General features: G+C 47.1%; 7 protein-coding genes across 7 annotated transcripts; 3 read left to right on the plus strand and 4 right to left on the minus strand.

The window, feature by feature from the left end:
* Positions 1–444: 444 nt before the first annotated feature.
* Positions 445–822, minus strand: F5891DRAFT_1184530 (uncharacterized protein; the record flags this gene model as incomplete). The annotated part of the gene is made up of 1 exon (XM_041366450.1): positions 445–822. The coding sequence occupies one exon, from the start codon at positions 820–822 to the stop codon at positions 445–447; it is 378 nt and encodes a 125-aa protein (XP_041229900.1).
* Positions 823–1202: 380 nt separating this feature from the next.
* Positions 1203–4190, plus strand: F5891DRAFT_1207216 (GMC oxidoreductase-domain-containing protein; the record flags this gene model as incomplete). Its single annotated transcript, XM_041369057.1, has 16 exons — positions 1203–1632; positions 1688–1939; positions 1988–2079; positions 2135–2314; positions 2367–2377; positions 2430–2549; positions 2610–2836; positions 2893–2979; positions 3032–3080; positions 3134–3271; positions 3324–3393; positions 3443–3531; positions 3588–3811; positions 3868–3887; positions 3940–4062; positions 4110–4190. The coding sequence occupies exons 1-16, from the start codon at positions 1587–1589 to the stop codon at positions 4188–4190; spliced, it is 1809 nt and encodes a 602-aa protein (XP_041229901.1). The 5' UTR covers positions 1203–1586.
* A 1144-nt stretch (positions 4191–5334) lies between these two features.
* On the minus strand, positions 5335–8485 carry F5891DRAFT_1126693 (uncharacterized protein; the record flags this gene model as incomplete). Its single annotated transcript, XM_041364118.1, has 13 exons — positions 5335–5999; positions 6094–6186; positions 6235–6691; positions 6744–6840; positions 6888–6919; positions 6959–7063; positions 7120–7249; positions 7305–7533; positions 7583–7630; positions 7694–7784; positions 7831–7872; positions 7911–8290; positions 8368–8485. 13 exons carry the CDS (start codon positions 8483–8485, stop codon positions 5335–5337), a joined length of 2487 nt encoding a protein of 828 aa, XP_041229902.1.
* Positions 8486–9270: 785 nt separating this feature from the next.
* F5891DRAFT_977190 (uncharacterized protein) lies at positions 9271–11863 on the plus strand (the record flags this gene model as incomplete). Its single annotated transcript, XM_041376676.1, has 7 exons — positions 9271–9573; positions 9639–9838; positions 9925–10273; positions 10333–10683; positions 10731–11102; positions 11156–11470; positions 11516–11863. The coding sequence occupies 7 exons, from the start codon at positions 9271–9273 to the stop codon at positions 11861–11863; spliced, it is 2238 nt and encodes a 745-aa protein (XP_041229903.1).
* A 2566-nt stretch (positions 11864–14429) lies between these two features.
* On the minus strand, positions 14430–16016 carry F5891DRAFT_977191 (uncharacterized protein; the record flags this gene model as incomplete). Its single annotated transcript, XM_041376677.1, has 5 exons — positions 14430–14543; positions 14604–14827; positions 14882–15697; positions 15809–15838; positions 15953–16016. 5 exons carry the CDS (start codon positions 16014–16016, stop codon positions 14430–14432), a joined length of 1248 nt encoding a protein of 415 aa, XP_041229904.1.
* Positions 16017–16921: 905 nt separating this feature from the next.
* Positions 16922–18610, plus strand: F5891DRAFT_977192 (uncharacterized protein; the record flags this gene model as incomplete). Its single annotated transcript, XM_041376678.1, has 9 exons — positions 16922–17422; positions 17482–17556; positions 17616–17850; positions 17966–17985; positions 18041–18079; positions 18207–18362; positions 18388–18417; positions 18451–18452; positions 18505–18610. 9 exons carry the CDS (start codon positions 16922–16924, stop codon positions 18608–18610), a joined length of 1164 nt encoding a protein of 387 aa, XP_041229905.1.
* Positions 18611–23475: 4865 nt separating this feature from the next.
* Positions 23476–24170, minus strand: F5891DRAFT_1184538 (uncharacterized protein; the record flags this gene model as incomplete). Its single annotated transcript, XM_041366451.1, has 5 exons — positions 23476–23558; positions 23621–23831; positions 23880–23951; positions 24001–24052; positions 24112–24170. 5 exons carry the CDS (start codon positions 24168–24170, stop codon positions 23476–23478), a joined length of 477 nt encoding a protein of 158 aa, XP_041229906.1.
* Positions 24171–24289: the final 119 nt, after the last annotated feature.

Below are 24289 nucleotides of genomic sequence, written 5' to 3' on the forward strand. Positions count from 1 at the left end.
GTCCTTCAAATATCAATCAACAACAACGCACGCACTAGCACAACACGTCACCAGGTTTAAATCTTTAAATCTTTGTCCGGCGTGATCCTTAGCGACTGTATGGTGCGGCATGTACTGATCACCTATCGTAAAATACTGCTTCAAGTCAATGCAGATATCACAAGATGGTCGATAAAACTAAAATACCCGCAGACATTCATGAATGCTTTTAGCAGCACGACCAGCCACGTCCATGTTCCCCGCTGTCTACCTGCACTGCTGCTGGTCGCTGTTGCTGTTGTAAATCGGCGTCCGGTGAAGGAGGGGAGGTCCATGATAGTCTTCATCACGGATCAAGGAGTCTCACTCCCAGGAGTACCCGCTGCAGCATTTCGCTGTAGATTGAAGCATGGAACACGTAAGAAACAATTATAAAAATGACCAGGTGTACCTGTTGACCCTGGGTCAAAGGAACGTCGACGACAGGTGGCATCGGATGATGGGGTGGCAGGGTGAATAGGCGTCGTAGGTGAGTTTTGAAGGTAGTAAGGTGGTGGGTGGTGCAGGTGGAGCCTCGGAGGAGTCGAACGAGGAGTTCTCGTCATAGTGAACCTGAGGCTTTTGAGACACCCAGGGTGCTGTCGAGCTTGTGGACAGGAAATCTGAGAATGCTATAATGAATGATGTGAGAGAGAAATGAGGGGTACGCACTTGATGAATTTCGTGGAAGAAATTGGGTACTGCATCGTAACCATCCTGAATTTGTCCGGGGATCTCTGCCTGCATAATGGTCAATAGCGAAAGAGGTGAGGAAGAAAATGTATACGCCAAGAATATGGTCATGCTGTTCAGCGAGCACGCTACATCGTTTCCTAAACTCTGAGTGAAACTCGGGCGAGTATGATACCATCGGGCGATGTCACTAAAAACTCGCCATTGGACCAATCAAGGCAGCTAGCTTTCCCAGATTCGTCAATAATATTCTTATATCTTTGGTTTATAGATTGCTCGATGTATCACTCAAGTTGTTGCTTGAAATCAGTTTATCCTTTCGGCCGAATACTAGGCATTGGGAGAGCTTGAATCACCATGAAATGAACCGTGGGCTCTCGCGGTGAGTGACCCGCTTTTCTTTAATGTACATCCATTCCTAACTTTTCGTACATCTGTCCTTTCCTCTTGTTCGTGGTGTCCAGCCTTCCAAATACTGACCTAAACGATAGTATCGGGAGTCTTGGTGTAGCAGATGTTCGAATTTGGATCTTACCGCATGTTGGAGGGCGAACGGGCCCGCCAGACCGCAATGGTACTAACGTTTATCAACTTGAAGGACATTGCCAAATTGGTCACAAGGTTTTGTATCATCAAGCCATTTGCGCGTTCAACAACACATCAACAATACCTGCGACGCCACGCAGCGCCCTGTTTTTCTGATATTATTGTTCAGATGTGGCCTATTGCAGTCCAAGTTATTATTGCCACTTATCAGTCTTAATCTTGTGATCCGTGACGTGTCGTAAGTTCCCCATGGACCAATGATAGGCTTCACTTTGCTGGTTATAAGATGGAAGGAGCGAGGGGCAGCCTGAAATTAACCATCCATATCGATGTCTCATCCAATCCTGTCAGAATTCGACATCGTTTTTGCTGGAGGTAAGCAAATAACATCTTGTAGTGCATTGCCCTCGTCACACATCATCCTGTACAGGTGGCACTACAGCCTGTGTTGTCGCAGGTCGCTTAGCTGCATATGATCCCTCGCTCAGGATCTTGATTTTGGAAGCGGGTCAACACACCCTCAATAAACCTATCCATGTCCAACCCTACCAATATCCCTTCAACCAAGCACCGACGAGCACCACAGTCACATTTCACGTAGGAAATCCATCTCCTCGTCTCAACGGTCGTGCACCGATCGTTCCTTCCGGTCGTTGCGTTGGTGGAGCCTCATGTATAAATTGTGCGTACCATGCTTGCCACGATGAAGAAAACTCTGATAATAAGACAGTCATGGTATATACTCGTGCACCTGCTTCGGACTATGACGATTGGGGAGTCGATGGTTGGGAATCTGAAAATCTGATTCCCCTCATGAAGAAGGTCTCATATTCGTTTTCACGATATTCGTTCGAATCGCTTATACGTTCCTTTATAGCTGGAGACATATGAGGTGCAGCCCGATCGTTCAACTCACGGATATGACGGACCTATCAAAGTTTCATCTGGTGGGTGTAAGTTGGGTATCTCCGACGAATTCATCCATGTTGGCACGACCTATCACAAGAGGCAGTATGCCGACGACACCAATGATTTAGAAACATGCAATACATACAGTGTAAGTTATGTTGTCTTTTCCTGACTGCGATCACTAATTAGATCTGTCTCAGCCGTGGTCGAAGTGAGTTCCTGCGCTCGTAGGCAATTGCGAATTCTTGGCTCATGTACACAAGATACATCGACGGGACGACCGGAAGGCGTTCTGACGCAGCTCACCACTATGTCTACAACCAAGCTCACAACCCGAATTTGCAAGTCTGGGACGGAAAGCGCGTAAAGCGCATCATCTTCGAGTACGTGGCTATCTGAGATCGCGACCCCAGCAAACGGTTGACTGTTTTTCCAAATGAAAGAAATAAACGTGCTGTAGGTGTCGAGTTCGCCAGCGACCCAGTGTCTTGCCCGGATGCGGATCAATCGTTGAGCATTGTAAGAGCATCAAAACTGGTTGTTGTCTCTGCTGGGGCGTTTGGTTCCCCGACCATTTTGGAGAGGTCTGGGATCGGTGCCGAGGCGATCCTCAAGCGATGCGGTGTCGAGCAGCTGGTGAATTTGCCTGGTGTCGGAGAAAATTATCAAGGTGCGCTTTTAATTTACTTATTCCGTCCGAGAGCTTGCTTGGCTTAGGACGGTCAGATCACAATCTCGTATTTGTTCCATACTTGGCTGCTGACGAGGCTGTTACCATGGACGCCCTCTGGCGTGGGGACAGTATCCTGCAGGGTAAGCACGTTTCATCCCACGATTGCAGCGCTTTACAACTACCCAAATGCAGAAAGCCTTGCAGAATGGAACAGCAGCGGCAAGTCATTGATTGCACAAAAGTTGGTGCAAGTTGTCTTTATCACTGCTGGCATCGTGCTGATTGGAATCTCAGCGGCCTCGATTCCAAAATCAAGTGGCGTCCTGATGACGAGGAGTTGAAAGCCATGGATCCAGCTTTTCGACCACGCTGGGAGGAGTTCTTCCAGGACCGGCCAGACAAGGCTGTTGCAATATTTTGTGTTTTTGCAGGGTGCGTGCGCATTGCTTAGCTTCAATGATATGACAATGTTCATGACACCCAGACATGTTCAACCGCTCTCGAAGCCGCTCGTTCTTCCTCCTGGCAGATACATGTGTACGGGGTATTATACAGTACTGCGTTTCATCTGCCCTGTGATTCTTTTGTTAATCTTTTGAATAGCTTTACCCAGTGTCTGCTGGAAGCGTTCATATCAACGTGACAGATGACGGAAAAGAAGAAATGGACTTTACTACAGGCTTCCTAGATGAGTGAGTGGACGCATTTCATTTTAGGGCACTTTGCATGACCACGCCACTCCGCCCAGTCCATCTGATATTGTTCCTCTTAACTTCGGGTATAAAAAGACACGCGAACTTCTTCGACGCATGGCTTCCTACCGAGGTGAAGTCGCTGTCGGCCATCCTGATTTCCCGGAGGGAAGCGCTGCAGCCTGCAGAGAAGCTTCCGGGCCAGTGGACTTGAATGCGTCTGACATTGTTTACACTACCGAAGATGACGAGGCGATTGATCGATTCCACCGCGATATTAGTAAGTGCTGACATGCGATCTGCATCGTCACAGTAAAATACTAAATCGAACATCAGTGCAAACGACGTGGCATTCTGTGTGTGCGACTGAACTTTCCATGATTTCATATCTGATATTTGTATTTGTAGCTTGGGACTTGTGCCATGAAACCGGAGGCAGATCAGGGAGTCGTCGACGCTCGGCTAAATGTATACGGGGTGTCGAACCTGAAGGTTGCAGATATGTCCATTTCGCCGTTGAACGTTGGCACGGTGAGTACTGGACAGGGAATTGTTGTACGATCTAACAACATACACAGAACACGTACTCGACCGCACTTCTCATCGGAGAACGGGCTGCGATGATCATTGCCGAAGATTTGGGTATCAATTGCATGTGATATGTATCGTCAGGGGCGTGTTTAATAATTTAATGACTCCTTGCACTTGGTTAAAGCCATGTTCAGGGACTTCCAGTGGGTCTTGGTCGTCTGAGAGCATCTGCCATAGTGTGAGGTTGGTCAGCGCGACTCTTGTCATGAGCTTAACATGCCTCATTCCTGCGTAAAATGTCGACGCATGATGTACGTGTCACAACGCGACTCCTCCTGCTACCGACCGAGTCAGCCAGTCTACTGGTATTGTCATCGTTGTTATTAGAGTTGAGGTACCTTCACCCCTAACGCCCGTAGGACTTTCTCGTCCAAACATCTAACAATTCTACATAAAATAGTGCTCAGAATAGAACAACAATAGAGCCTTAAGTACTTCCTGCTTTGACTCGGAGGCGTGATCTATATGATGGGCTCAGGCTTGAAGTGACTTGTAGTGCGATAATGGATATGTTGATCAGCAAGTGACGCCAGAGCTGGCCAGATCTCGACAAGACCCGACGGTTGTCTTCATCCACATCTAAAACGTTTCCGAACGCATCATAGACTAATGACGTAGTCACTTATCGTACCGAAGACCTTACCTGTCGGATCTTCTGCCAGTGCCAGTTGTATGTCAGGACTGAAAAAAACGAGAGAACTGAACCAATGAGGACTTCTTTCTTTCAGTGTGCCAAACACCCTACAGGATGGAGGCTCCGAGGTGAATGCCTAAGTGAAATACACGAGGATCCGCTACTAATCGGGACAGTAGTGATTGAGCATCCTGTTCCGCGACAAAACGGAGCAATGTACTGCTCTGGGACCATGGAAGAACAAGAAATGGTCCAAATATTCCTGTTGTTCCAAACAAAGGGACGATGTTGTCGTACACACTGCATAGTATTGGAAAAGTTCCCTTCCTGCATCAGTAAAACCTCACTTTTATTTTCTGCTATTATCTCACTTTACCCGCCTTGGCGCCAGCGCTAAGGCGCGAAAATGAATATAAGGAGTGTTAATTGGGTGTCCTGAATTTTCTCAAAGGCGCCACAGAGTGGCTAAGTGAAATTGTCGGTGCAAAGGGAAATAAGGCACGTTCAGAACGAAAATAGTAGTATATAGTCAAATTGTGTTTAAGTAGCTACACGCTAGTATCCAAAACAAAGTGAAGTCAAAATGCAATCTCGAATGCGTGGTGATCAGCGTATTTGTTCACATAGTAGGCTTGAAATGCGTCATATGAATGATAAAATTTGAGCTCCCGGGGCACAAATTGCACGCCATACATGGGAATAAGATGCGCAGCACGATAAATAGAGTCAATATGAATGACCGCGTACCCTGGAGCACTGTCTGCTCCAAATCCAGGACGAACTATCCACATTCCTGTATCTTCATCTGGGGCGTCGCCAACTTTGTCGAACCAGCTTATTAGAGCGCAGGGATATAACCTGCCCCGGTACCTGAATGAGAAAAATGCACGAACACGGGCGACTTCGAGGCCTTGCATGCCAGGCAAACTGGAGTCTGTGTTGACGAAAACACAGTCATGGCGCTGGTACTCGTTCTGCCAGATGGGGCAAGAACGAATGTGTTCAACACGCATACCACCGATCCCGCTCAAATCACTTGGCGCATAGAATCGTGATGATGCAGAATTGAAGACCGAGATTTTGCTAAGATAGAGGGGACATTCGGCGAGGGGTATATTAGATGGGTCGCGAGGATCTTTAGGATGCAACTGTTGGAATAAGAAGCGTCTGAGGAGGTCAGGTAGACTAGGAATATTGAGTTCTTCGGCAAGTGCAGGAATAGTTTGAGCACGTTTTTTGCCCTCTGTACATAGTTTATTAGGACATTCAAAAGGAAGAAAAAGAAGTCTTACGGCGTGTTTTCGCCAGCTGGACATAAGCTTGTAGAACCGTCGGACCATCATCAATTTCCAGGTCCTCATCGATGCCGATCAGCAGAGGTGCTGGTGCCGGCACATTTTCATCAAGTTCATTGATCTGCTGTGCGGGTACTATTGTGCACATTAGTATATAGGATATCTCACGAACTGTTTACCCACCCAAGGCGTCCATAGTTACTGAGAGGCAAGTACCAGTTAACATTCCCCGACGTGTGAAGTCAGCTCGTGCTGCAGAAAGTTTGTCGAGCCGTTGGTTGGTCACAAGTATTTGACCAAGTGCATTATAACGGCTGGATCGTCTCCATGGCTCCTTGACCGCTTTGATGTGCTTGTTTTCAGTAATTGATGAGCAGAGGCCGTTCGGTGCAGCAAACAATCGTATGTTTTGGACATAGTGCTTGAGTGAATGTTGACGAGGTAGGGAAAAGGTAGGAACCACTCCTGTCGTCCTGAAGATGTTACGGTAATGGTGAAAGCGTGAGAGAGCGTCTTCGATTTCGACTAGAGTGTCTTCTGTGATTATGTTACGACGGACTAGGTAACAAAATTCGAGAAGTGCACGAAAGGTGCGCACGACATCTACGGGTACATGACCCTCGATGGCAGGCAAGTAGACCTGAAGAATTAATAAGTTCTGCGACCATAGCATGACTAAATTGATGAATTACCTTCATCAGGGCCTTCGAATCATCTCCTGTCCATTGCTTGAAGCCACGTCCCTGAGGAAATTGTCTCAAGCCTGAAAATGAGGCGACAGCAGCAATTCTAAGACAATGAGTAATGTTATGTAGTCTAAATGCGGTCAAGCTTACCTGTAATCAATATCATCCATAATTTGATCCGCCTTTCATTTCGTATGCGTGTGTCTGAGGTATTTCTCGACCCATTCGACGAGGTGGTCCTTGAATGCTCCTTTGACGAGTTGATGGAGAATATCCGGTGAGATCATCTGATGGATGTCAGCTCTGGGGAAGTCGTTCGTAAATGCCTATTAAAATAAGATCATTAAGAACGGTGCTGCAAGGAGTGCTCTGATTCACATACTACAAGTTCCCCGACTATTCCAAAGTCATCCCACAGGTCACCTAAGGAACCTTCTTGAACGAGTGCTTCTGTGTATTCGCGACAACGACGTAACACATCTTCGTCGAGATCCTCGCGAGATGCCATACATCTGCAAAAAAAATTGTAACTTATACAAAGATACATACTAGATGACAAAAACGTACTTAGGGCACCAACCACGCACGATACATGCTAACAGCGCTTGTTCCTCATAATCTGCTATGTATGGCCCTAGTCCGTATATAACCCGACGGTAGTGACTGTCTCCAAAACAAGTGACTTCGGGGGTTGTCATGCCTGGTTTCAGCGTGTTGAGAATCTTGGAGAGTGACGAATGGAACAGCTGTTGACGGAATTTTCGGAACACTGCCTCGGTAGCATGTTCCTTTGTAGCTGTAAAAATCAGTTAGTCATTATTGTAGAAGCCCGCACCACGACGCACTTTTCGGCATAGCAAGGAAGCCAATGACTGCTACTCCATCACGATGGGCTCGTCAAACATTGTTGCGAATGTTCCCAATTGAGGTGTATAGCGGATAATACTCATTATTACCTGTCCCGACTGAAACTGTTGTTTTGTCACTGCCAAGGATGACAGGGACAAACATAGAGCCGAGCGTGCTCGGGTCCTTAGCTATTTCATCCTACATACAGAATTAGCAGTCATTACAGGATGAAGACTGCACTTACTGCCTGATCCCATGCCCAGTCACCAGACATAAAATCCTTCCACTGGCGTATGTTGGATTTGCAAGCATATTGCGCATGACTTCACGTGGGTCACAAAACCAGACTTCATATTTGTCGTCCATCCACGGCTTGGTACCATCTTCAGGTCTCTCACCATCGTAAGTTACTGTAAAATTTTGCCAATTCACGTCCCCAAATGGTGAATTATCGATGATGTCGTACAGATCACGATGATCTGCGAATGGCGGCTTGTCGCCATGTTTCGCAAGGGTAGACGCCCATAAATCCAGCAACCGGTTGATTTGACCTGCCGGCATCTGATTTTGCGTATACAGGAACTCTGCCGTTTCGAATTCTGTACGATTGCGAAAGGGTGTCCAGTCGCCAGTTGCTACGTTCTCCAAAGGTGGGGGCGGAGTGCCAGGGAGGAGGAATATACCATCCGTGTTGCATGGTCTGGCTGTAATCACATTCAGCCACAGTGACAGAATCATGCGAATGAACTTACCATTGAGACCTGTATGATAGTTTCAATACAGGTGATCCCCAGGCCCAACAAATTCTGTATCAATGTTTGGTTGAGGCGATGGTTGATGTTGGTGCTCCAAGTCGGCATATCCTTCATCCACATCCATGTCGATATTGTGGTCGACATGAGGCTGTGGGCTTGGCAGACGGGACTCTGGTATGATGGGTTCCGGAGAGCGTTGGTGGTTGTCCTGAGGTAGTACTGGCGGGATGGGATGTGCTGAAATGCGATGTTTTGTTCGCCCGGCGATAGTTTTGAACCACCTTGGACAACTTCTACATGGTAGTTGGAGCGAACTATGGTCACGACGGCGTAGTTGACTCCGTGGAATGTTATCGGGCATTGCAGCAATACTAGACTAGAATGATGTTCAGTTCTGGCGATTTGTACATTGAAAGGTGGAAAACTCACCAATCAGAGATCTGCGTGTTGAAAGGCGGAAGGATTACCAGTATTAGCTCTGGTGGTTCACACACCGGAAGGACTGCCAGTATTAGTTCTGGCGGTTCACGCGTTGAAAGGTGAAGGATTGTCAGTACTAGTAGCTCTGGCACATTGAAAAGAGGAAAAATCACCAATAGGAAATCTGTGTGTTCAAAGGTGGAAGGATTGCCTATGTTAGCTTGGAAATCTGCGCGTTGAAAGGTGAGAGCTCTAGCAAACAGCAAAGTTGAAAAGAAAGACAGCAAACTTACGTCAATTAAGGACAATTCAGTACACATGCGGACCCAGTTGCAAAGGACGCTGTAAATGACTAGACTGACGAATTGAACCTTTAAAGTTTCGGGTTGATTTAAGTAAGGAACTTACAAATTCGCAGTCAAACTTCAACTACACGTTGTCCTTGACATTTTTTTCACCCATCTCAAGCTTGCTGCAGCACTCATTTAATCTGCTACTTGTCAGCAATTATGTCCGATATCACTGAGGGAATCCGCACTCGCCGAGACAATAAGTTCAAACACCCAGGCTTGCCAGACCTGCCAGTGCAAGGACGAGTTCCGCGACGTAGCAAGGCCCAGAAAGCAGAGGACGACAAAATCCTTGAGGAAGCCCACCAAGCTCAAGAGCGGGCTGCAGTCGAGGGGCTGCAGTGGCTTGCTGCAATGCAGATGGTGATGGAGGAGGCAGAGGAACAAGGCGTGGTGACTAAACCAAAGCCAGTCAAACCCCATGCTCGCCCTGTCAAGAAAAAAGTAGTGCCTGCCAAACCAGTAAGAAGCTCCTGGCAGCAGGAAGCGCTGGTGTTACTAGTATCATGAATACTGACTCACCCAAGGCTGGTACCGGCGTCGAGGACCAAGAAGAAAGCAGCCAGGACACCAACATTGAGGATGGAACAAAGAAGAAGAACCAGAGGGCCGTCAAAACATCTCTGAAGGACGCAATCAACAATGCACGAGGCTCACTCACAGGAAAGGTTGAGTTAATTCAGGGGCCACGTGTTGGCGACAAGAAAGGAAAGTCTTCTACAGCAACGTGTGTCTTTTTGTTCTGATCAAAACCACGATGTTGATGCTGACTGAATTGACTCTTTTTTTTCTTAACTTGACCTCAAAATTCAGGACCAACCCCAAGTTTTCATTGATAAAGCGCGTTGATGGTTGGATTTCTGATATTTCACCAGACACAACCGAACTACTCAAAACTTCCAGCGCTTCTAAGACTCGTACCACTGCCTCAGCTTTGTCATTGGCGCATGGGCCACCAAGCAGTGCTTTATCCAGTTCCTGCGCTACATCAGGTTTGGCCATAACTACCAAGTCCTCCAAATCTAAGGCCCCCCCTGCTCTAGCTAATGCATCTGATGCTCCCAAGGCTCTTGTTGGCCGCTTTGATGACGAGTCGGATGATTCTCAGGAATGTTTGGATGCCTTCATTCAAAAGACGAAGGGGAAGCAGTCTTCACTTAGGGTGCGTACTAGATGTTTTGTAATAAATTCTAATTCTAATGCACAAAGCCAATTATATAGATTACCTCAGATGCAATGCCTGAGGATGCGCTGTCTTCAACAGAGGACTTACAGGATATTGATATCGACGCACCAATGGACCTGGACGATGCATTGGTGGACCTGGAGGACAATTTGTTTGAGGGCAAAGATGCCAGGATGTCCAAGGCGGTGGACAGTGACAGCAGCCTAAGCAATGGAATCTTGTTCCATCGGAGTAAGAAGCGCAAGCTTGCAGACACCAAATCCTCCACCCTTGTCTTGGAGAGTACCCCCTACGAGGATACATCAGATGTTGAGGTTATTGATGTCCCTTCAGGCCCTGTCGCAATGGCCAATACAACGAAGACAGCTGTGCATTTGACCTCTTCGGTAAGCTTATTTTATTGATGATTATCACAACTTATATTCTCTGACAGACTGCCATTGCTGTCTCCCAGTTGGCCACCACAAAGATGCAACCACCTGCAAAGAAGGTGAAAATTGAAGAGGACATTGATGCCAGCACCGCGCAACTAACGCTCACAGCCCCACCTGGCTATTGGATTGAGAAGCAATACAAGACGCGCTCGAGCTACCGAAACTATCATCTCCCTCCTCATTGCCAAGATCAACGGTGGCCGAAGCAGTTCCTCCCAACACTTTACCTGTGGGCCGGGAGTCAAAATGACCTCTGGCAATTCTTAGACGCTCCTCTGGTCGAGGCACTCCAATCCATTTATGATGTCGTATATTCAGAAGAATCAGATCTTGATTACAAGGTGACCGCTCAAGGGTCTGTCTTTGGCGTTGTAAGTCGCATTTTTTTTCTGTCACTATTACTAACGGTTACAATCTCAATCAGGCCATCCAACGTCTCGCAGAGTGGCGCAGCAATTTTGGATCAACGGGACTGGCTAGTATGATGGATTTTTTCACTAGGAATGCTGACACTGATCCAGAAACACTTGCTGACGCGCTTCTGGAGGACTTCGCTTTCATTTATGAGGACATGGAAAACCTAGACCCGATGCAAGCCTTCCGGTCTCCATTCATGTTGCAGCTCTTCGCAACCGCTCATCTTCACGCCATTCTCGGGCATGTTGAAGTCCCCGCACTTAAAACATATGTGCTGTCTGTCGTCGGGATGACTGGTGTTATTGGCATTTGTGCAGCTTCAGTAAGTACTCTGTACATTCAAGTAACATTACTGATAATTCTACAGCTCGAGCGCGCCATCAAACGTCTCCGTGTCAATGCCATTGACATTGATGTGGACACCCTAGATCTGGGTCCTGCACAAATGAAGCGCAAGCTGCGGACACCAAAGACCTTCAACAAGGCCACCGGCAAGGATAGCACTACCGAGAATGCCTTCTCCATCAACAACTGGGGATCAGTAACTGCATCATATGTGGTTGCTATCAAGGCGAAAGGAGACGACTACATGAGGACCACAACATTAACGGCTCGGAAATTGCTGAAGAAATCGGGCAGTGTCGGCCTCCAGAAGTACTTTCGCACTGATGATGATGGCTCAGAGGCCGTTGACATCCGCGCCATCCTGTGGTAACAAAGATTGATTCTTTTTTTCCTTTATTGACGAGCTGATATCATTCTATAGATGTCATTTCTGCACTGCTCACTGCAAGTTTCCAATTGTGCAGCGCCCGTCTTCAAACCATTGCATTTTGCCTATCCCACCATCGCCCCGGTTTGCTCGTTTTGTGTTTCATTATCCGCATTTCATATCCTTTAATCTCCTTCAATTCTTTCGTTTTACATTCATTTTCGCTCTTACAATCACTGCCCTTTCTTCCTATTTTGACCACTTTTTCACACTTCACGTCGCCATTTACTCCATTTTAACCAATGTTTTGTACTTTGTATTGGACAATGTGACGCCGTTTGTGCTATTATTACTGCTTTTTTTGTCGGTCAATGCCTAGTAAGTGACTTTTAAGAGCAATAAAGTAGAATTCAGAGGGCGAGTGGCCTTTTTCTCAAATTTTCCGCTGTCTCTTTCATGTCACCCCAATGGCTCCTCAAACCCGGTTAAAGTGAGAAAATTAGGATAAATTAGGATTCATCACCAAAAATAAAAGTGAGGTTTTACTGATGTGACGGGGATGAACAATTAAGACGCACTATAGTCATGCAGATACCTCATACTAGTCTAGGGCAAGCCATAAGGTGAGCAGTGATGAGACGTAAGACTTGAGCTTGAAAGTTTGTTGGAGAGGTGTGATGCTCGGTTCATGTCTCGGTAGGGCTTGAAACTGTGAAGCCAAATGTTGGATGCATGTAGCCAGTGCAGTCGGTTATGATTGGGTGGGATCAATCTTGCTGTAACGGTGATGGTGACTCCTGGGTTGTATTTGGGGCGTCTACGTAGACGAAGAAGGCTAGCGTGGTGAAGTAACATAAAATCGCAAAGGGGAACAAGATAAACGTCTGCAGTACCCTTGCCATGCTTGGTGGTAAAACCAAAGCAAAACCGCAACCAAATTAAGCTTTTTGCAGAACAGGTTCATTCAAGGGCTCCTGTAGGAGACACAGTTCATTGAGACCCGTAGTAATGAAATCTATGAAAATGATTATTCGTAGACGTGAGTTAATGTGTCAACTCGAAAGCAATGAAAATGTACTTGCCACCATGACGAGAGGACCCGAGACTCATCCGAGACATCTGACCCATCCTACCAATCTCATGGTCACAACATGCCACATGACCCACAGTCATTGGTCGGCGCGCCGCGGCCGCATGTGTCGCGGCTGACACTGTGCCCATGGCTGCTACTAGTTAATTGGTTGTGCCACAGGCTGTCACCAGAGTCATGGTTGAGACAGATAGCCACATGTGGAGCATGAGTAGTTGCTTATGGGTATGAATAGCGTTACCATCAACGGGACGACAGTTTAACGGGGTGTTGAGGTCAAATCTGACGTGCCGTTCAGCAGGCTTCTTGAACGAAGGCGCAGCGACATGGGGAAGCTGTATTGGAGGGTTTGGTCACCCCTTGTAGCGAGCATTGTGCAAAGCTGGAGGGAAGGTGTTGGGATCAGGGATATCCCATCGAGGACGAGTTGAATAATACATGGGGGATGCGGTATTAGTGTTCTATGACTTTGGAAGCTGGAAGAGGAGGCATCCTGGTGAAGAGGAGATTATATACCATCGGATAACAGTATGGCAAAGCCTTGCCCGGAGTGCAGATATTGGATGCAACATCTGATCGAACCATGTGAAACCAAGCTGGCCTACCATTGGCAGGCATGCAGGAGGTGCTAATCAGCAATATTGAGTGCATTGCAAGGTGGTCTTGTGACCAGTCGCCTTACACAGCAGTCACGAGGGTAAAATAGAATCTGGCCTATCGATTTGGGAGTAGCTGTGATATAATGATATGAAAATGAGGTCACGTCAGATATTGCAACTCTGGCGCAATGATGGTAAGATGACCGTTTCAGAAGCGTTGAAGCGCTGAGCTTTGTCATCGAGCGGTGTTTAAACTCAGCTGGACTTGTAGATCTGGGCCGAGGCTCTGACTGCAGGAATCCTCCTCAAACTTTGGTCACAGATAGTAGTAGCGGGAGCGTCCTGAGAGGTGACATGTGCGATGTTGAAGCAACAAAGGTTATTGTTATTTTCCGTCGATTCTGGATGGACAAACTTCTATCCGGGCTGCTGCACATATCGCAGTCATTTGATTTTTGAGGTTCGGATATGAATCAATGATAGGCGAAACTTTGCCAGGGTGAGTATGCCAACTTATCTAATCCCCGAATTTGTTTTCTGATTTACTGACTGTGACACGAGTCGTTGAGTGCATAAGTCGATCCTCGACCTTCGTGATCGTCAGCAACATCAAACATTCAGGAGGTACTAAATACAGGCGGTTCGTAATACTGATGGCTCTGCTCCCCTAAGATGATGATCCCCTTTGAGCGTAGATGTCTGCAACGAGGGCACTATGTACATCACTGCTCATCGACTTGTAAAGACTACTTAACTTGTTGTCGAAAGCTACCCTGGCGTGGGACAAGTCAAAGTCACTTGGGATGAAAACGCCAGTCGACAGTTCTCTCAACGCCCACTCAAATAATGTCCCGATGAAAGCAAATAATGCCCCGAGATTTCAGCTAGGGCTGATGTATTGCTGGAGGTTAAGTTGGTAGAACAGTATGTGCTGCATGAAATGCCGCACTACTCTGTTCCCGAAGGGCATGCCGAGTATAGTCTGTCCCCCCACCTGATGGTAAAGCCCATGAGCATTACTGGCCTCGAAAAGAGAAAAGAATGCCAGACTTACCTTGATATCTCCGTTTAGGAATGTGTCACCTTGCAGAAGGTTTCTGATGGTAACCTCCATCTCTTCCTGCGTTTGGGTTGCCAACGCGTCGTTTAAATCGTAGCCAAATAAAACCGCCGTCCGAACTATATCCTTGACCTGTTTCCTCAGGTACTTGGCAGTCTCACCAATTTTGTCTGCGTCCTTTTTGGCCTCACTCCCGAGGGACCACAGAACAAGTTCAGCTATTCTCAATATGATCAGTTGTCAGTTTAAAATGAACATTGTGAGAGACTTACGATTATTGAATGTGGATATGACGGCAATGAGACTGGCAAGCACCTTTTCCGATCTTTTCTGGGCTGAAAGTAGAAACGAGTCGTCGAACATCGACTGTTTCATGCACTGTTTGGCCCTCAATTTCACCTGGGGTACGAGGTTCCCAAGTCCGATCGGCACAGCAAGTGAGGGCAATGACTCAGACGTTGTAGACAATGGTGCTGCAGGAGGTGGTACTGGAATGGCTAATGGTACTGCAGGAGGTGGTACTGGAATGGCTAGTAATGGTACTGCAGGAGGCGGCACACCTAGCATCGGGCTGTGCTGTGACGGTCCAGCGTGATTTTCGACATCGTCAGTGAGGCAATGCTTGCCACGATGAATGTCAGGCCTGTCGAGAATTTCGTAAGGGGTGTATTGAATTCTGGGTAGCGGCGGTGGGTCAACCTGATGCAATAAGCATACATTCGACAAGCGGGAGTGCAGATGTGGGGCTGCGGCTGCGACTTCAGCCTCAGTGGCACCGGCGGTTGCGTCAAAACTCATGATCATGGCCATGAATTCTTCGATGGATAGTGGGGTCTCCGCGGGGGTGTGATGAGCTTGACTAGGCCCAGGAGTTGAATTACTGTGGGGGTCTGACTCGTGTTCATGGAGCGGTGGTATGATGCCCAGCGGGGCTGGCATGTCCAACGACTCAGACCAGCCTTCCATCACCAGCAGGTTCATCATTTCTTCACACCACCATGACATCTCGGAATCTGAGTCTGGAGGTGGCTGATAGCTGCTGTAGCTATCATCAGTAAGTTCCTGACGACGTACAACTTGATCTGAGACTGGAGGAATCATGGTCACAGCCTGCCAGAGGACAACGGCAGTGGTGCGGAGACTCGAAGACAAACTGACTCAGTACCGAATACGAAAGTTTGATATTTAACATTACTCACTGATACTAGTGACTCTCCTTAGACAAGCCCCTGTACAGTCAGTCTCTCAGCCGCAGTCGCATATGAATCGCTAACCGGACTCCCTGCTGTCAGATACTCATAATGAGGATAATGACAACGAGGCATATTACATGTGTGACTTACCGTCATGACTGGTTATCGACAATCGATCATCGAACATTATAAGGTTCGACCATTCAATAGCCATTGCTTCTTAGAGAACCGCTTAGTTCTGGCGAGCCTCCGCGACCCGCCGAGTGACAATAAACACCAACTTTTAGAGTCTCTGAAATATGATAGTCAGTATTGTGATATTAGTTACGGTCACCATACGGTAGCGATCTGGAAGGCCGTGAAGAGTCAGACACATGACAGCGATTTAATACTAACTGGTCGCAGTCCAACAACTCTGTGAAGCCACGGTGGGTGGCCGCCCAGAGATTCTTTCGATTCAATCGGTCGGAAATCAATTGATGCGGTGGCATCCGGTGGTGACCGCAGTAAGACTCGAACTTACCCAGATCCTGGGCTAGATTTCAATCTAAAGGATATTTAGGAGTCTTCTAATCGATTGAAGTAAACTGGCCTTCAAGCTTCAAGTCCAAGACAAACCAATCTGAGTCACCCTGGCGGCTGCACGTGTTTGATTGAACCTTACTTTTACGCAATCAGTTTGGCAATAGCCTTAGTCTTGGGGACCTCAGCAATCACGGTGCGAACACGAAGTTAGATTCTAGTAGAAGGTAAGTTCGAGTTTCAAATTAATTAACGAGTTGCACGTTGAACATTGAGGGGCAGGCAGCACAGGTCTGTACTAGTAAGTTTTGCCCAAATGCGGCGAGGATAACAATATGTTTGTTATCATTTACGTTGAGCGCCAAACCACGCCCACCAAGTGCCATTTTAGTCGAGTTTCTCCAACGAAACATCTAAGTTTCACTACCATGAAACGTCCGGGTTCAAACTCCACTCAGGGAAATTAATACATCGTGACCAATGCCCCAACTGGGAGGGTTTTCCAGTCACACACTAGCCTAGTGGAATCTGTGTTCGTCCAACTTTCACCCGACGTCCTCCAACATGCATCAACAACTTGTTGAATAACAACCAGCTATGGAGCATTTCCAGGCTGGCGAGCCAGAAATGCATCCCTGTTTTACTCCTCCAAGCTCTACCGGACAACCCAGTCCTACTCGTCAGGATGAGGACTCCAAGTTGTCCTGTCAACTCTGGCCCGATGGCATTCAGACACGTGGCCGGGTCACTGGCAGTGAACATAACTCTTCTTATCGCGACAGGCGACACTACTATCGTCCTGATCATATACCAATGAGATTCAGAGTGTCATCCCAACACTTCAGGAGTCGCCGATCCTCATCACCATCATCTGACTCGGACGTCACAAATAATTCGTCAGAAGACGAACTTTTTGTTCTTCCAGACCTCCCCCCCTCGAAAAACTTGTCTTACTACGTGCAACGTGCAAAAAGACAGTTTAAACCTTATGACACGCACCGTGGCCATGGGCCTAACGCAATTGAGCTTCAGTTTCTTCACAAGTCTGTCGGAAAATACTCTGGCGAGACTGATATGACTCTGGCTGATGTTCAGGCGGTAAGTGAGCTTTCAATGCTACAATTCCACCATAATGAACATTTGATACTAGGGTAAAGAACTGTTCGAGCGTGGCTTGCGAGGCATGTCTGGCAAGGCCATCGCTTAAGCCGTTGTTGCGATGCAAGCTACCCGTGAGTCCAAGTGCTTACATGTTCTGACAACGGCTTGGGAAATTGAATCATCAGTTCAGCGCACAAAGCTTCTTGAAACGATGCTGGAGCAGGATGCTCTAGAATATGCTCGTAGCGACGCAGAAGCTTCCTCTTTCAACAAGCTTTTGGTAGGGCGTACCTCGAAAGAACTCAATATCAATATAGACTTCAACATCGGCGCATATGGCTGCGATATGACGTCTTTCATGGTTTCCGATGTGCAGCTTGATCACCTCGAGGCTTTTGCGCACAAATTAGGTCTGCCTGAAGAAGGTAAGGACAATAGGATGGATTCGGAGGGAGGGTCCCCCCACTGCAAGTTCGATGTCAATAGCTGATGTGAGGTACTACGCTGATCATGTGTATTTGAATACTAATTATATTATAGACCTTGGGAGTTGGAAATTTGTTCGTTGTTGTGTGGCGTATGTCTGAGATCGTTGTAAATCCGTTATTGATCTAGACCAGTGCAACAAATAGCTATATGTTTGAAATGTATGCAGTATGTTAGATTGAAAACTCATCACGATCATAGGTATCTAGTGGTGAACCATCTGGCAGGCCCCCTGCCCCAAAGACATAACACAACCTATGTTATGTTATGTTACGGATCATAATTTCAGGAATAGTCAAGCGGGAGTCTAACACTTTCAGATATTGTCAGCCTCCTACCAGAGTCACTAGCGCTGCCATCAAAGAATGCTGCAGGGCGAGTGAAAGTGAAATCGAAGGCATTCTCGTGGAAAAGGATGTTGCCTTCATACTTGTTTCCACCATCTAACACTGTTTGTCTACTACTACTACTGCTAGATTCCATGGCCTTACTACCGTGACCATCCAGTGAGTGCTGTTCTTTCATTATTTTTTGTGTAGTCGTACGTGATTGGACACTGATGGGACTATAACATATTTTACCGAGTGCCGCAGACTAAAGAGCGTTTTTGTGTTCTCTGCCAAATTCCAGGTGAAAATTTGGCACATCACCGCATGTCTACTACTTCGAACGTTGGACGATCTGTCTGTCACTCCCTGACGGTCTTGCAAAGTTTAAGGATCACTGGCCCAACGACGATGATCTCAGTACAATCCCCCAGTAAACTGAAAACAAAATATTTTCTTTATCTTTTTCATGGATCACAGTTGGGGTATCATTGAAGGCAATCATATTGAACATTCTGAGGACGCGGCAGTACCTTTCGGACTCGAGTCACTGGAAACGAGGCCGAACCCCGAGGGTCACGTGACCGTACACAGTCTTTCAAAGTCAGTTGTCTGTTGACCATAGAGTCATAGATGGTCGCAAAGGTAGCATCGAGCTCACTTTCAGAGCTCGTAGGAATACCGTTAGGTGACCTTACTGAACTCAAACTAGTATTGCTTCAACCACCAATCAACTCGGAGTCTGACGAATGCACAAGAAACTGCGGCTTGTTCTTATTTTACTCTTTGTTAATCTACTAGCCTTGGCCGTCGCAATGGTTTCATGCACTGCCCCAGGCTGCCTCTGGGAGAAATCAGCTGACAGTAGTCGAGGTCTTTCTAGGCATCGTGCATCATGCAAATTCTACCACCGATCTAGAACCCTAGCCAGCCAGAAACGACAAGAAAGGACGAAGGCTGCCAGAGCTGCTTCTCTGGTACGATCATCATCAGGAATACCACAGCGAGGAGAATCGAGCAGTTCTTCGGTAAGTGGCTGATTTTTTTGGTCCATCCCATGAATAGAACAGTTGAATTGTCGCATAATTCTAGACAACAATATTGCCCATTCCTCATGTGGAGTGCGATCATTGCTCCAAACCCATTTTTCTGTGCGATCCATCAAGCAGATGGACTCAAGCTGGCGCGTCTACTGGTGAACGGGGCCCTGAACTCTCAGAGCAGCGGCAGCTTCACTTTGATACCCATGACAGTGTTGACAATGCAATGGACACCGACGTTTCAAGTACGCCTTACATTCACTTTGGTCAAATAACTTGTTTGTTAAAACTGCTGTTCGCTCTCAGAAGAACCTTCACTCCCTAGGCTGCGACGAGTACCTAGACGTTTTGAGGATGTTCCTCTTCCTGACGAGGACACTAATCACTCGGATAATGTCGAATTTTTGCCTTCTCGAAGTTCAGCCCCACCTCAATCCAGGATCCGGAGAGTTCTCTTAACTTTGCGAGATACACTCCAGACCAGTTTTAATTCTCTCGGACTATACCGGCTTTACCCCTGTCGCCCATCCTTTGAGCCTGATAAATTTGTCCCGTCCTTGTTACTTTCAAGCACGTGTCCAAAAGCTCAACAAGAGAATGATACAAGCATCCACCCACCTCCGTACCCTTTTCCCAACATGACGATCTATCGAGTCATGTCTTGGATGAATTCCGGGAGCAATAAGAAATCGGAGACTGAAGTTGCTCGTCTCATGAAAGAAGTATTACTAGCAGACGACTTCGACTTGAAACACCTGGAGGACTTCTCGGTGAAAAGGAGTTTACGGGAATTGGACAACGACACCAACAAGAATAAGATCGAGTTTCCAGACGACTGGACCCAGGCCGATGTCACCATCAACATCCCCACGAAATCGAAGGATGATACGAGACTTTTTTCCGTTCCTGGATTCCATTTTCGCCCCCTGGTTGAAGTCATTCAGTCAGCTTTTGCGGATATCCAGGCTAATGTGTTTCACCTCTCACCCTTCAAGAGCATGTGGAAGGATCCGTTGGACTCTCATCAAGAGCGAGTATTCGACGAGTTGTATACCTCGGACTCTTGGTTGGATGCCCAAGACGAGCTGCAAAAGCTTCCAAGGGAGCCTGGATGCACACTGGAGCGAGTAATCGCTGGCCTTATGTTTTTTTAGATGCCATGCATCTGGCAAACTTCGGAACGGCAAAGGCCTGGCCCCTTTATTTGTACTTTGGAAATCTTACAAAGTACGCGCACTCTGCACCGAAGTCCGGCGCATGCCACCTGGTAGGGTTTCTACCATCAGTGAGTTTTCCTGCTGTACCTTTAAGGATCGCTGTCAATATTGTCCCATCAGCTGCCTGACAAGGTCAAGGATCTTCTGAGTAGTTTGCCTCGCATATCTAAAAGCAGATGGCTACCCTCCACACCCACTGCCGGCACGAATTGTTCCACGCATGCTGGGATATTTTACTAGACGGAGAGTTTATTCACGCATACAGACATGGTATAGTATTGAAATGTGCAGATGGTGTGTTACGCAGGATATTTCCGCGGATATTTACTTATTCAGCTGATTACCCTGAAAAGTGCATTCTATCTACAATGATGGACAATTACTCAATGACTTTCAGGGTTTTAATTGCGACTATCAAGGATATGGGCTTATGCCCGTGCCCCCGTTGCCTCACACCGAAGAATACATTTACTTCCTTAGGCCTCCATAAGGACATGAAGAGCCGTCTAAAAAATCTTCGAGTCTACATCACAAGTAACATTGTCAGAGCACGCGAATATATTTATCAGTGGGGCAACACTGTCGATGGTATCAAGGTCGAGGAAATACTTGGAGAGGGCTCGTGGGTGCCTGTTATGGTGAGCTCAGATTGTCGATCGCTCTCTCTTATCGACTCAGATGAGTGACTCACAGAATAAATTTGTGGAGAAGCTAGGAGCGCTAGGCCTTGATCCATTTCGAATGCTCATTGTGGATTTTATGCATGAATGTGAGCTGGGTACCTGGAAATCGTTATTCACCCACCTCATCAGGATCCTTTCTGCGCTTCCGGAGGGAAATCAGCTAGTCGCCATCCTAGACTCGAGGTAAGTAAAGTTTGTATACAGCATCGGTCATGTAACAAGCAGCAAACTCTATCCTCTAGATTCCATCAGGTTCCATCTTTCGGTAATGGGGTGATCCGAATGTTCGTGAACAACACATCTGAAATGAAAAGACTTGTGGCACGAGATTTTGAAGACATCTTGCAGGTTTGTTCCACTTGACCTTTACTTATCTATCTGGATTGCTGATATCCTCTCTTCAGTGTGTGATACCTGTGTTCGAGGGGCTGTTTCCCGCTGATCATGACGCAATCGTACAATCTCTCTTATATAGATTTGCACAGTGGCATGCCCTTGCAAAGCTCAGAATCCAGTCAGAGTTGACCTTGTGTCTCTTCGAGAACACATTCAAGGATCTCTCCAAGCAGTTACGGAAGTTCCGCGACTTCACCTGTGCTGCTTTTGTCACTGTTGAATTGCCGAAAGAGAAGGCGGCTCACAATCGAAGGTTCGCGCAGCGTGCTGAATCTAATAATATTTCTGGAGAATCTGGCGGACCGAAGGTGAAAAAGTTCAATTTGAGTACTTACAAGTTCCACACAATGGGAGATTATGTGCGTACTATCAAGCTCTTTGGAACGACAGATTCTTTTACCACTCAGATTGTGAGTCTCTTCTGTAGCCCTTAAGGACGTGTTTGACATTATCTTATCACTCAGGGAGAGCTGGCACACTGGGCCTTAAAAGCCTTTTATCCACTAACTAGCAAGCTTGATCCTTCAAAACAGCTGGCGAAGCATGAATGCAGGCGTCGTGTACTACGGCGCACCATGGAAGCAGGTATCTCCTCCTCCAACTACCAATCGCCCAACTCTCTTGCTCCATCGTCGTTCAAAGGCCATCATTACATCACAACCAACCGAAATGATCCGGTCTCATTGTTCCTATTCCTCCAGATGCACGATGGCGACCCAGCCACTAAGGTAAGGGACGATTCCACTTTTCTTCAGCTGGCCGCCAGTTCACTTATGACCGCTCTAGAGCTTTATTCCGAAATTGAAGGATCATATTTTGTACAGACTGAATAATCTAGATGTCAGTCATTGCGACCACGTATTCACGGATAAGGAACGTAGTTCGGTCATAATTCCCAACAGTACGATCTACTCAGTTCACACAATGCAGGTGCACTATACGACTTACGACATGAGGCGAGAATACGACCTCATCAACCCCAGAACATACGTGGATATTATGGTTCTTTCGGGAGAAACCACCCCTAGACACCCTTACTGGTACGCTCGCATACTGGGTATCTATCACATGGACACCTGGCTCGAAGGTCAAACCGAGAAACAGCACCTAGAGGTCCTCTTCGTCAAGTGGCTCGCACCACTAGCACCGTCGGACTATCAGTCTGGGATGCGGCGCGCTCGCCTTCCCAAGTGGCGTTTGTAGAAGAATCTGATCATGATGCATTCGGATTCCTCAATCTGAGCCAAGTGATTCGAGGTGTACATTTGATTCCTGCATTTGCCTCAGGGCGAGGCGTAAGCTCACTGCGGTGCGGAACATCATTTGGACGTCCCAACAAGGAGGTAGATGACTGGGAAGAACATTACGTCGGGATGTGAGTCATGGTGCCCTCTCGTAATTTAAATAATGAATCTTACTGTGTGAATTAGTTTTGCTGATCGCGATATGTTCTTGCGTTATATGCACTTAGGCATAGGACACCCTGTAGAATTGCGGAAGATTGTCAGAGAATGCTTTGACGACTACGAGTCAACAGTACTAACCGAAATGGACGACGCAAACGATGGTGAGGGCCGCAAAGATACCGGTGAGCAATATATGGATGACAATCCTGACGAAGATGAGTCAGAAAACGATCTTAGCAAAGACGAGTCAGAAGAGGAACATGAAGGGGGGGAGGATAGAGAAGAGGTCGACGAAGCGTACAATGACCTCTATTTCTGACACTGGTGGTCCAGTAGTAACTGTCAATTTACGTTCTTAACTGACTCAACGGTTTTGCCAGTACGACAAGCCCTTCACTGTACGTCTCAGCCAGGCGAAACTAACTCGAAGCTCTCGACGCCACGCCTGTCCACTGGAAGAATTTCGTAGAGGTATTTAGTACATCCTATATCACGATCATGCATCTATCCTATCCCATGTATGCAGCCCCTCGATCACACTCTCGGCCTCTTCGCTCGAATCTCCTTCATCTGTATGGTCTGAAATTCGTTAGTCCGTTTTTTTTATAAAGTTTTGAAACGACTCACCTATGAGCACTAACGCCCAGCACCTCTGAGTCCCAGTATATGCTCAAGCTCAGTCATCTCCATTTCGAACATGCGACGCTCCCTCGCAACCCAGAGCACCATCATCGTGCGCAGGTCGTCTGGCCAGACCGGAGGCAGCGGGTAGGGAGGGAATGGTAACTCCGGCTGATAGACTAGTTGACGCACACGGCGTCGCGCGACAGCCCAGGTATTGTACATCATTTCCTTCGACAATTTCAGCGTTGTAGCGAACGAATGAGATCGCGTACTTACTAGATGGTCTCTTGTCAGCCTGAAAACTACCTCCCGAGGCCTTGGGATGTGCTGGAGAAGATGCCGGGGTATCTGTAGAACGATAATCAGTGAGTGGATATTTAGAAAATGATCAACGCACCTCGTGATTTTGGTCCCCGTCTCCTCCATTAACATTGTTGTTGTTGTTCATGCTAGTATTAAGTATAGATCAGTAGATATAAAACTGAATTGAGAGTGAATATATTCTTACCTTCGTCGTTGATCAGCGCGTCCAAGAGAAATGTCCCGATTCGGTATTTCATCCGGCATTTGTCGGATTCGGAATGCTCGTCCAAGTCAGTGTCACGCGTAACAGTTAGTATCGCTCTTACTACTAAGTACTGAAAATTGCATTCGGATACTTGCCAGATCATCATTCAAATTCAAGT

This window comes from Suillus fuscotomentosus (assembly GCF_016647785.1).
Source record: "Suillus fuscotomentosus strain FC203 chromosome Unknown F5891scaffold_10, whole genome shotgun sequence".
NCBI classification, from domain to species: Eukaryota; Fungi; Basidiomycota; class Agaricomycetes; order Boletales; family Suillaceae; genus Suillus; species Suillus fuscotomentosus.